Here is a 12,566-nt window from a genome sequence, read left to right on the forward strand (position 1 = left end):
AGGGGAGAGAGGTATCAGAGATGGTCCAGGAAGGGGAGAGAGGTATCGGAGATGTTCCAGGTGAACTTAAGATTGGGGTGGAAGGTGTTGGTGAAGTGCATGTTCGAGCTCCTCGTGGGAGCAGCCACGTTTCCTTTCTTAGTACCTGCCTACCTACAGCCATGTATATCTCACTTGTGTGTCCATCCCTAAAGGTGGCATGGTAACATCACCGCTAATCGAGCTGGTTGAGTTTGAAAGACCAAGCTACTGGTCTGAGCTCGCAATAAGTCATGAAGTAGTGAGAGAATCAACCGAGGGAATTATGTACAGGTAGATCTCCTATAACGCAATAATTGTGTTCTGGTGTAACCTTGTGCCATAGAAAATAGCATTATATGTAAATTGCTATACCGGTACAGCAGAAAGTTCATGTTATCCAAACAGCGTCCACTATTCATCCATCGTGTTACAGCCAATTTGCATTAACAAAACATCTGTTATAACAGAACTACCCGTACTTGACTTTACAATCTTCTTATGTACCATATTACAGATTCAATTATCACATACTATTCCAAGTCCCTCTTGCACTACTCCATGTTCCTCTTCGCAACAAGGGCATCCATCATTGTCCTCTGACACTACCATAGTTCTAATTGTGATAGATAAAAGAACAAACCTCCTGGCTCCTAACTAGGCATCCACAAAATACTGTGGCTGTCAGCAGCTGCTGCACTGACTACATAGGATGTTGCAGGTTACAGAGGGACATAGATAAGCTGCAGAGCTGGGCTGAGAGGTGACAAATGGAGTTTAATGCAGAAAAGTGTGAGGTGATTCACTTTGGAAGGAGTAACAGGAATACAGAGTACTGGGCTAATGGTAAGATTCTTGGTAGTGTGGATGAGCAGAGAGATCTCAGTGTCCATGTGCATCGATCCCTGAAAGTTGCCACCCAGGTTGATAGCGTTGTTAAGAAGGCGTACGGTGTGTTAGGTTTTATTGGTAGAGGGATTGAGTTTCGGAGCCATGAGGTCATGTTGCAGCTGTACAAAACTCTGGTGCGGCCGCACTTGGAGTATTGCGTACAGTTCTGGTCGCCGCATTATAGGAAGGATGTGGAAGCATTGGAAAGGGTGCAGAGGAGATTTACCAGGATGTTGCCTGGTATGGAGGGAAGGTCTTATGAGGAAAGGCTGAGGGACTTGAGGCTGTTTTGGTTAGAGAGAAGAAGGTTAAGAGGTGACTTAATAGAGACATACAAGATGATCAGAGGATTAGATAGGGTGGACAGAGGGAGCCTTTTTCCTCGGATGGTGATGGCTAGCACGAGGGGACATTGCTTTAAACTGAGGGATGATAGATCTCGGACAGATGTCAGAGGTAGGTTCTTTACTCAGAGTAGTAAGGGCATGGAATGCCCTGCCTGCAACAGGAGTAGACTCGCCAACTTTAAGGGCATTTAAATGGTCATTGGATAAACATATGGATGATAATGGAATAGTTTAGGTTAGATGGGCTTCAGATTGGTTTCACAGGTCGGCGCAATATCGAGGGCCGAAGGGCCTGTACTGCGCTGTAATGTTCTATGTTCTGTGTTCTATCTGTGACCTGGATCAGCAAGTCTGTCGTTCCTTGAAAAGCACAGCATGCCAGGGCAGTGCCAGACTAGTATGAATATGTGTTGCCAACTTGCTGAAATTTCAGTGGAGGGTGATTGTAATTGCTCAGAGCCAGTTTTAATTAGCTCAAAGCTCTGCAACCCTCCCATGTTCTGTTTGTGATTGTTGTGTAGTTAAACGGTTAATAAGAAGTCAAGGCACCATGAACCTTTCACCTCTGATAGCAGAGCCCTGCAGAAACAAGGCTGGACTTTACAGTTGTCTTCAGCCAGCGTGGATGTCTTAGCTGGTTCTTTCCACATGATCCTAATCTGGAATTTCTATATCACCTTTCACGTTCTTGAGACAGCCCAAAGTACATTTCAATTGCATACGGACTTTAAATAGTACCCAATTGCTGGGGAAGCTCTTTGGGATGTCAAGAGATTCTGCAAGTTGCTATTTAAAGACCAGGTAGTTTGTTCATTTAAACGGGCAATACCACATTTTAAAAAGGTTGCAACGGGAGACTGTTCACCAACAGATTCTTATCATGAAACAAAAATGAAAATTGCTGGAAAATTTCAGCAAGTCTGGCAGATTGTGTGGGAAGAACGCAAAGTAAATGTTTTGAGTCCGTTGACTCTCCTTTTCCATTATCATGAGGTCAATGTAATACCATCATCCATTTGTTTACTTGTAAACTTGTTCTCGTTCTGAGCAGATAGGCAGATAAGACAACTAAATTATTGTACATCAATTGAAGTGTTTCTGTCTTTTTATTTTGCTGATTGCAAGTTCTATGGTTTCTTTGGCATGAGGCAGAAATGCCATTTTCTTTCCCCAAGTTCAAAATTACTCCATTAATTAACTTTTCATTTGTCTTTCTCTAACACTTTTGTATGTGTGCCATTCTCTAGTAACCGGGTGTTTACAGAGGGAACATGTGAACTCCTGAACCTCGTCATCTCCGACCTTGTAGATGAAGATTTTGTGATGAACAAGAGGAAGCAGGCAGCATCAGCACTGCTTTTTGGCATGGTTGCCTTGGTAACCAAACCCGGACAGACATTTGCCCCATTAATCGGGACGTGGCTTTTGTATGTTTACACAGGTAACTGATCTCCCAACTACTGAGTCAGTTATTTGATCTAAAGGAATGTTGACTAGTGTCCTGGTTTCTGACTATTCCCTGCAGTACGACTGATGTTCTGTCTTTTTGTATAGTTTACAGCACTGAAATAGACCACTTAATGCCACTGGTCCTTGCCAGTATTCATGCTCAGACCTGACGTCATCTAATCCCATCAGCAGAACTTTCCATATCTTTATTTCTCCCTGAAGTGTTTATCCAGCTTCTCATTTTAAATGCATCTGTGATCATTCACCCAACTTTGTTGTAGAGTATGCCACATTCTAGAGGGCATGCTCTCTCTGGGTGGGAAACAAATGTAGCAAATTATTTATTGGATTTATTAGTGATTGCCTTGTATTTCTATCCCATTGAAGATGACATCAGATGATTGTCTGTATTCAAATAATGTGCAGGATTATGGCGGGAATGGCACTAAGTGAAATGCTCACTCATAAACTGGATGCAGATACTGAGTGATCTCCTGCATTATGACAGTCACTGAAAGCCTTAGCTTTGATCTTGCCCACATTTGAGCTACTTTTTAACCACCAGGATCAGTGGTGTAAACTTTAACCCATTATGAAACGAGCAAATTTTAGGAAGGGAGTTGCCCATTCTACTACAAAGCTGCACAATCCTGCATTCTCCTGTTGAGAATAGCATTACCTCGTTCACCAGAGTAACCATATTGGCCTTGGCTCAGTGGTAGAACTTTCACCTAGTCTGATGATAAAGGGATCAAGTCCATCAGAGACTGGAGCGTATAGTCTGCACTGATTTTTTTTTTGTGCTGTTCTGAGCAGGAAGAGCTCATCTCTTTAGGCGAGATGCTGAACTGAGACCCTTCCTGCTCTCTAGTAGGCATTAAGAAAGCCTCATGGCACTACTTGAGCAGAGGGTTTTCCCCCCGGACCCTGGTCCAAGTGTACGCTAGTTGGGGATCTTTGAGGTGAAGCTGACTGGATTAGATTGACTGTTTTACACCTGCCCAGGGCTTTTCTCCATAGCAGAAAGTTTAATTGATTAGTAAAGAACATTAAAAAATCGGAGCAGGAGTCGGCCATCTGGCCCCTCGAGTCTGCTCTGCCATTCAATAAGATCATGGCAGATCTTAGTGGTGGACACAGCTCCACTTACCTGCCTGCTCACCATAACCCTTAATTCCTTTACTGTTCAAAAATCTATCCATTTTTACCTTAAAAACATTCAACAAGTGTGTAAAGCTGACTGCTGATCAGGTTTTGTCAGTTTTCCGGAGTAATTGCTTCTTGTTTCAAATACTTACATGGCTTTTCTTATTCCGTTTTCTCTGATCTCAATTGTGTTTTACAGGGTATGACATTTTTCAGCACGATGCACTACGTGATATTGTGAGCACAAAGCCAGTGGTGGAATCAAATGTGGCCTGGATGACAGCAATTCGCCAAGGGTGCTTTTACCTGCTGGTCTTCGTACCTATCACGTGTGCTGTGCTGCAGCTTCTGGCCTGGTCTCAGTTCAACCTCCATGGTAAAAGACTGCAGACAATCAAATCATTGAGGCAGAGTACATACCAGGTAGACCTACAGGACATTAAAGCTGTTTAGGTTATCAGCGTAAATGTGCAGGGGCCAACACATCTGTCATGTCTAGTATATTAGACATGATGTTTTTAATTGCCACTTCAGCTCAGGATATGGAACTTTCACTTTCAATGTAATAATATTTTTGTTCAGAAATTTTGAGTATGAATTTTGGAAACTTCATTAATGTAGCAAAAGACAAGTAGTTCGTAAGACCATTGTGCCTGATCAATTTTCTTTTTAATTTAACTTCTAATGTTCACTGGACGAGACTACAAATTGTACTTTAATGTCTAGAGTACATTTCAAGAATCATTTAATGTGTTAAGGATGCACAAGGTCTTAAGATTTGCAGAGTCTGTATTCCCCCATCATGTTGCAAAATTCAGCAGAGTATAATTCCACAATCAACCAATTACCCTTGGGGCCATCTGTTTGCATGTGTAATTTTAAATTTGGATTGACCTAAAGATTGATACTGCCCTGTTGGTATTGTTCTGCACTGAACTTTGTTGTTGCTGAGTAACATTCCCTTACATCAGCCATTGGCTGAAGCAGAGAGTTAAATGTTGGCCTTCCACTTCCTTTGGAGCTGCATTAAATTCCACCCAAATCAGAAATCTCTCTGCTGTCTGGATGTGAAATTAGTTTGACAGTTTCACTTCAATGTCCGAGTGGGCTAAGCTTCAAGCACCAAACTTTTAATTTGGCAGTCTCTTTGCAGGATGGCTGGAGATTTTAAGGAAAAGAAAGTGTCACAATAGGACAGGAAGATGGCCTCTTGTAAAGTGGTAGCCGAGGCACCTTGAGGTAGAAAAGGAGGAGTCTTATCTAGAATCTAACCATGTTGTACCTAACCTGACAGTGAGCATTTAATGCTGAGACTTTGTGTCCATAATGGAAAATTTTCCATTCCATAGCATTCACAAAACTGACCTGAATGAGAAACAGAATTTACTGAATCAAAATCAAAAGGCAGTGGGCGTGAGACTAAATTGGACCTGCCTCAATGGCTTTGAGAATGCTTGTACATTGCCAGGACATTTTCTGTCCTGCTATGAGGAGGAATCTCAGGTAATAGACACGTCACTGGCCAATTGCTCAAACTGTGCCAGTAATTTCTTCACCTCTTACTGTGAGCACTTATTGCATATGTTAATTATTAATCAAAATATTTTGCATTTCCCACTTTTCTGCCCACAGAAATCAGCAACAATTGCCTCATGTAACAGAGGCTCATGGTGGAAGTTGAGGGTGATTTATAGACATCATATTTGAGCGTGTTAACTTATAACGGTCTCCCAGACCATCTGGCAGCGTTGTGTTTAACAATAATGTGCAACCTGAAACTCAAATGGAGCCATCTAATTATTCATTTTATATGGAACTCTCTGAAGCCATTGCTAGTTTGAGTGTTAAGTTTGCACTTCAAACTTCTGGACCAGAAACCAACTTCATTTGTCCAGCTTTTAATGTAAATTGTGTTGAAGATTATATATTTAATGTCTCATGTAAAGCTTTGAAAGCCTAATTTACAATCCTTAATAGCACATTAAGTAAAATCACCAGAAGTGCCAAATTATATTTAGAAGAATTTGCATAAATTATTTTCAAATACTTGTATGCACTCTTGCATTTATTTATTTTCCAGCTCTCTTTTTTTTTTCCCCCTTGACTCTGGGTTTTACTGTCCCTTTTGCCTTTCCCATTGCAAATATATGGTCGGAGGCTGGGAGCTCCAACAGTGGGAAAATCACATTTTGATCCCGAGCCATCATGGAGATGGAGCAGGGTGGATTGGCCAGTATTTTCTCCTGTCCATCACTTTGTATTTCATCATTGTCCATTTTTAGCAGTTCTTCAGATAGTTGAATTCCTGGACTTCCTGTATGTCTTTTGTAACTATGTAAATGTAAGAGAATTTGATGTTTTCCATTTACAACTGTCTGTGTGAGATGAAATTCCTAAGCAGTGATCCTGATTTTTAGTTGCATCCACTGCCAACCTGTTTCATATTAATGTAACTTTGAAATACAGTTAATGACTGAAGACTTCTGAAGGCAAGAATGGTTTTTCTGTGATTTCGTTTGTCACTCTGCAGATTTGCACCTGTTCTCCAGTACAGGGACTGACGGGGTGGCCAGTCTTTCAGCCTTCTGGCCCTTGCTTCATTGACAGTAAGCTGTTAGAGAACATGAGTGATCAAGGCTGACTTTTATTTTAGTCTGGTTTTTACATGATAAACCTGAGTATTGACACCTAGTAGGACACTGGCATTGGACTCTCAATTAGGATTTGGTTCCTGTTATCTAATTCTGGGACATGGGAACATCACTCGGGTTCTAACATCTGGTAATAACTGCTTCTCACCAATTTGTATCCTGATCAGGAAGAAATACCCTCCCGTGAATTGGAACAACGGTGTGCTTTATAATGCTGCATACATCGGCTCAAAGATATTGCTTTTAAAACCTCTGAAGTGTGAGAAGGAAGCCAAATATATTTCACCTTTTATTTTATTCCTGTAAGATTTAATTGATTTTATGTTCAGGAATGAGATGAAATGAAGACATTTGTGAAATAAGTCACTGCTTTTAAGTTGTAGCAAGCCAGAAAGTTTTGTTATATTAAATGTTACTTGCAATATTCTAAAGATTTTGAAATAACTATTCAGCAAACAAAATAAAGATTTGTTTGATGTAAAACAGTTTTAATTTGGTGTTTTTAATGTTAGACCTGTGTTTAAAAAGTAAGCTTTGCATTTGTATAGTATTTAACCAGATGTCTCAAAGAGATTTACAGCCAATGAAACTCCTTTCGAAATGTAGTCTCTTGAAAATGTGACAGCGAAGTTCATACACAGCAAGCTCACACAAACAACGTGAATAGCCTAATCCTGTTTTCTCCCCATAACCTTTGATCCCATTCGCCCCAAGTGCTATATCTAGCTGCCTTGTGAATACATTCAATGTTTTGGTATCAACTACTTCCTGTGGTAATGAATTCCACAGGCTCACCACTCTTTGGGTGAAGAAATGTCTCCTCCTCTCCGTCTTAAATGGTCTACCCCGAATCCTCAAACTGTGACCCCTGGTTCTAGACACACCCACCATTGGGATCATCTTCCCTGCATCTACCCTGCTCAGTCCTGTTAGAATTTGATAAGTCTGTAGGAGATTTCTTCCCCCCCCCCCCCACCCCAGCTTTGCCTGAACTCCAGCAAAAACAATCCTAACCTAGTTAATCTCTCCTCATGCATCAAACCCACCATCCCTGGAATCAGCCTGGTAAACCTTTAGAGCAATAGCATCCTTCCTTGGAAAAGGAGACCAAAACTGCACATAATATTCCAGGTGTGGCCTCACCAAGGCCCTGTATTACTGCAACAACGCACCCCTGCTCCTGTACTCGAAACCTCTCGCAATGATGGTCAACATACCATTTGCTTTCTTTACTGTCTGTTGCACCTGCGTGCTTACCTTCAGCAACTGGTGCACAATTTGCACTCCCAGGTCCCACTGCACACTTCTCTCTCCCAATTTACAGCCATATTCTATGAATCTGAATGCGATTCTGCAGCTTCATTGGTTGAATCTGATTTTATATCATTCCTGCTCTTCATTCATACTTAATACCACCAGTGAATATCATACATTGAGAACAAGATTTCAAATTAAACTTGTTGTTCCCTTCCTAATTTAAAATATCTTGGATTTTAAGCAAAACCTTAATTTTAGAAAATTGCTCATAAAATTGCTTTTCAGAATCTATTTCCCTGATTTCCACACTGCTGTAACATGCCCAAGGTGAATCTTTTCACAGATTTATAGCAGCCTGTTTGGACTATCAGAAGATCTTATTCCCAGATTTAAATTACCTTGCTTGATATATGTACATGCATATTTCCAATGGATTGCATAGCCTAGAAATCAGGAAAAAGAAACAACTTGTGTTTATTTCTCAGGAAACCCTAAAATGGATTACATGCATTTAATTGCTGTCACTGTTGGATTAGTAAATACTGCAGTCGCAGAGTGCATGTGGAAGATAGCAATGATCTAAATTAACCCCCTTTGGAATAACTAACTTTCTGCTGTCAAATAAAACCATTTAACTTTAATTTCACCTTATAAAATCATACAATTAAAGAGGCCATTTGGTATGTCCATTCCCTGTTGCTGTGCAGTTTTTCCAACTAATTTGCTTTTGCGTTTTGAATTTTGACCACCATTCGTGTCGCTAAAGTGAGTGTGGGATTATGGTGATTTTGCCTTAGTTCTCCTGCATTGTTCACACAATCTCGATCATAAATCTTTACTTCCTGGAGACTCCAATCTTGAAAAGGTTGGCAGCCTTTGATGTGTTGGATAATGTGACTCTTTTCTCCACCCCCCCCCCCCCCCCTCCCCAATGAATTAATCAAAATAGAATAAAATGTGTTAACCAATTTAACCTGGCACGTTAGCAAAATAACATTCTGTTTTAAGAAAACTGATCCTGTGAGATTGTTCAAAAACTCAGACAAGCCTCCAGATGACACAGTGCCTGGGATCAATTGATCAATCTTGCCCGAGTTAGCTGATGCCTAACTAAACGGAGGTCGGGGCACCACAATTTGCTGCAGCACTCGAGGGCAAAGGAAGAGAAAATCAGCCAAAGCTTTGGAATCAGCTAACTTTGCAGCAAATTTTCTTGAGTACACTTCAGGCATCAGGTGAGGGCACCATATGATCTTGCTTCGTCACAGGCTGATACATAATGCCAAAATCTCTACTTGAGTAATGGTCATAAGATTCCAATGTGCAATGACATCCTTTGGGAAATATATCTTTTAAAAGATGAATGGGATGGGGAGAAAATTGGAGAACAAATAAAATACACTTCATCCCTAGATTGATTGAACCAAAACTGTTTTAATGGGGTCCCCAAATGTTGCTATATTGACTAGTGGCTCTCCTAGGGCATTATGTGTGAGTAATGTAGGGTGTTAAATTATAAATTGTGTACATACTGGGTGTTCGTGCTGTGAATGTCCTTTTTTAACAAGTAGAAAGGAAGCTCCCAATTTGAAGATGCAGGGGCTACATCTGAACAAGAACAGAATCAACATCCTCTTGGGGAACAAAAACAAAGTTGCTGGAAAAGCTCAGCTGGTCTGGCAGCATCTGTGAAGGAAAAAACAGAGTTAACGTTTTGGGTCTGGTGACCCTTCCTCAGAACTGTTCTGAGGAAGGGTCACCAGACCCAAAATGTTAACTCTGTTTTTTCCTTCACAGATGCTGCCAGACCGGCTGAGCTTTTCCAGCAACTTTGTTTTTGTTCCTGATTTTCAGCATCCGCAGTTCTTTTGGTTTTTATTCTCTTGGGGATGTTTGCTATTGTAGTCGGAATGGATTTTTTAAACTGGATTGCCAAGGGAATGTGATCCTGACAAGTAGTTTGTGGCGGATAATTAGCTAAAATGGAATTAGTAATTAAAACCCAAGTCAGTGAAGGGAGAGGATGCATTGGCTAGATAGGAAAAAATGAGTCTAGTAAAGCTAAATTTTAATGAAAGGAGCCCGAGGAATAAGACAGTTAGGCTAAGGGCACAGATATGCAGAAGGGAGTATGATATCATAGCTATGACTGAGACTTGGCTGGAAGCTGAGCATGATTGACAGCTCAATACTCATGGTTATAGGGTATTCAGATGAGAAAGGGAAATAGAAGAGGAGTGGGTCACTATATTAATTGAGGAATCGATTCCAGCAGTGAGGAAAGATGGTATCTTGGAATGATCATCAAATGAGGCCACAAGGGTGGGTAAAATTACAACAGGGATAAACACAGTTGGATGAGTACCATAGGCTTCTGAACAGGGGGAGATAAAGGATTGAATATGGTGTCAAATTTCAGAACAGTGAGGAATAATAAGTCAGTATTAATAGATTTTTGCGACCCAAATATTAACTGAGAGTTTTAGTGTGCAAGTTAGACGGAGTACAAAATCCGTAATTCTGAGGGTCACTGGACCTGAAATGTTTATTCTGTTTTCTCCTTCACAGATGCTGCCAGACCTGCTGAGCTTTTCCAGAAACTTTGTTTTTGTTCCTGATTTACAGCATCCGCAGTTCTTTTGGTTTTTACAAAATCCTTAAATTGTATCCAGAACTTTTTTAGCCAGTATGTAACTGTTGAGACCATCACTGGTTTTTCTTTTAATTTTCTCACTTTTAGTTTGGAATTGAGTTGCAATTGACAATTGAACTTTGAACAGCAGCTTGTTTGAAAACAGAACAAAATACCAATGTTCACTTCTGGGAACCAGCCTGGAAAGATAATCAGGCTAATTACTGCTCCAAGGATACTGTTGATGATTTGACACTAAGATGATGCTACATTCTGGTGCTTTGTGGTCTGCATTAATGATTTACACTTAAATGTAGGGAGTATGATTAAGACGTTCAGAGGTGACATGGAAGTTGATAGGGTGCTAAATAATGAGGCGGCTAGCCATCACCACCCCCTTCCCCACCTCCCCCAAGGAGGATTAGTCAGCTGGGCAGCATAGTGGGAAATGGATTCAACCTGGAAAAATGTGAGGTAATGCACTTAGGGAGTGATAATAGACATGGGGCTACACTATGAATAGTCAGACCCTGGGAAGATCAGAGTGTGCATTTGCATGGCAGGTAGATAAGTGGTTAAGAAAGCATATAGGTTACTTGCCTTCTTTAGGCAAGGCACAGGATACAAGGGCAGGGAGATTACGTTGAAACTGAATAAAATGCTGGCATTGGCACAATATGAAGTTCTGCTCACCACATTATAGGGAAGATGTGATTGCAAGCAAAAGAGTGCAGAGGAAATTTACCAGGATGCTGCGTGGGCTGTTGCGTTTGAGCTATGGTGTATTGGATTAGCTGGAGTTGTTTTCTTAGGAGCAGTGAAGTTTGAAAGGAAATCTAGCAGATGTGTAAGATTATGAGGGGCAAAGATAGGTTGGATAGGCACTTTTTCCATTAATAGAAAAGACAATATCCTAGGGGCATAGATTTAAGGTGAGAGGTAGAAGGTTAAAGGAGTGTTTATGATACTTCTTCAGCAAAGAATGGTGGGAGTCTGGAACTCACTGCCTGAAAGGGTGGTTGTATTTAGTACTGTATTTAGATACAGTATTTGCTTGTGTTGCCATTGCCTTCAGGATATGGCAATGGGTGTTCCCCTGTCTTATCGGAATACCACAAAACTAGCTGTCAATCCTGTTCACCTTTCAGCCAGGTCTTGGTCATAGCTATATCATATTCCCTTGTACATATCTGTGCCCTCAGCTTAGCTGTCTTATTCCTCAGGCTCCTTTCACTAAAATACATTCTATTTAACCTTGCTAGACTCACTTTTTTTCCCTACCCATGCATCCTCTGCCTTCATTTACTTGTGTTTTAATTACTAATTCTATCTTAGCTAATCATCTCCCATGAACTACTCGTCAGGATCCCATCCCCCTGCCTACTTAAAGTTTAAATTTACTTCAGCTGTAATAGCAAGGGCCAAGAGCTGGAAAATGGGATTAATGTTGTCAGATCTTTGTTGACTGGCACAGATACTATGGGTCAAATTGCCTCCTAATGTAAATGTCTGAGTCTATTAGAAACTGCTTTGTCCAATTACAATCCCAAATTCTAACTGTAATACACTATGTGGTCAATACAGGTAATTGTTCCCAGGAAAGTGGTTCTTTGGATTCAATGCTGCTGTAAATTCTGGCTCGTTCCCTTAAAAAGGATGATCACAGTCAACACATGATTGTTAGCTTTTCTGTGAGAATTTATTTTTGGAATAGTTGAGCCAATTATGTGTGAGAATGGCATATGTTTTGTTAACCATTTAAAGGGGGCAGAAACCTCAAGATGTGGAGGACTATCAGACCAGCAATGATTTGTTCAATAGAACAAACCTGATTGACTCATTTCTGTTCCTACATCTTTTGGTCATTTGGGCTAAGATTCGTCTACTTGATGAATTGAACGTTTCCAATGAGTGTTGTGGTGACACCAGCTTTGAAACCTGTGTTGGGAGAAACCAGCTTTGAAACCTGTGTTGGGAGAAACCCATGAATGTAACATTGATTTTTAAAGGTCAAAATGTACCATTTTAAACTCTGTAAACCTAACTGCCAAAGTCCAGAACGCTAAAACGGTTTGGGGAGTAAAATTTATTTGGAAGTTGAAGGAAAAGGCATATCATTTACACAAAAACAGTAATCAGCCGGGAAATTTGGTCTGAAATATTTACAATGGGTTT

At 40.6% G+C, this 12,566-nt stretch overlaps 1 protein-coding gene across 2 annotated transcripts in view; it reads left to right on the forward strand.

The window, feature by feature from the left end:
• The window catches only part of mfsd13a (major facilitator superfamily domain containing 13A), a 38,399-nt gene extending 31,414 nt beyond the window's left edge, over positions 1–6,985 (forward strand). Inside the window, exons 8-10 of one of the 2 annotated variants that reach the window (XR_007264295.1) lie at positions 2,504–2,697; positions 4,051–5,354; positions 5,484–6,985. Coding sequence is in view for 1 of the 2 variants with exons in the window: in XM_048609068.1 (XP_048465025.1) it covers positions 2,504–2,697; positions 4,051–4,274; positions 5,484–5,558 (493 nt within the window). In the remaining variant the exon portion in view is untranslated. The remainder of the gene's footprint in view (positions 1–2,503; positions 2,698–4,050; positions 5,355–5,483) is intronic. The other variant, XM_048609068.1, reaches the window with a different exon arrangement.
• The last annotated feature ends 5,581 nt before the right edge of the window (positions 6,986–12,566 follow it).

The sequence above is a fragment of the Rhincodon typus genome, chromosome 20 (genome assembly GCF_021869965.1).
Source record: "Rhincodon typus isolate 14 chromosome 20, sRhiTyp1.1, whole genome shotgun sequence".
NCBI lineage: Eukaryota > Metazoa > Chordata > Chondrichthyes > Orectolobiformes > Rhincodontidae > Rhincodon > Rhincodon typus.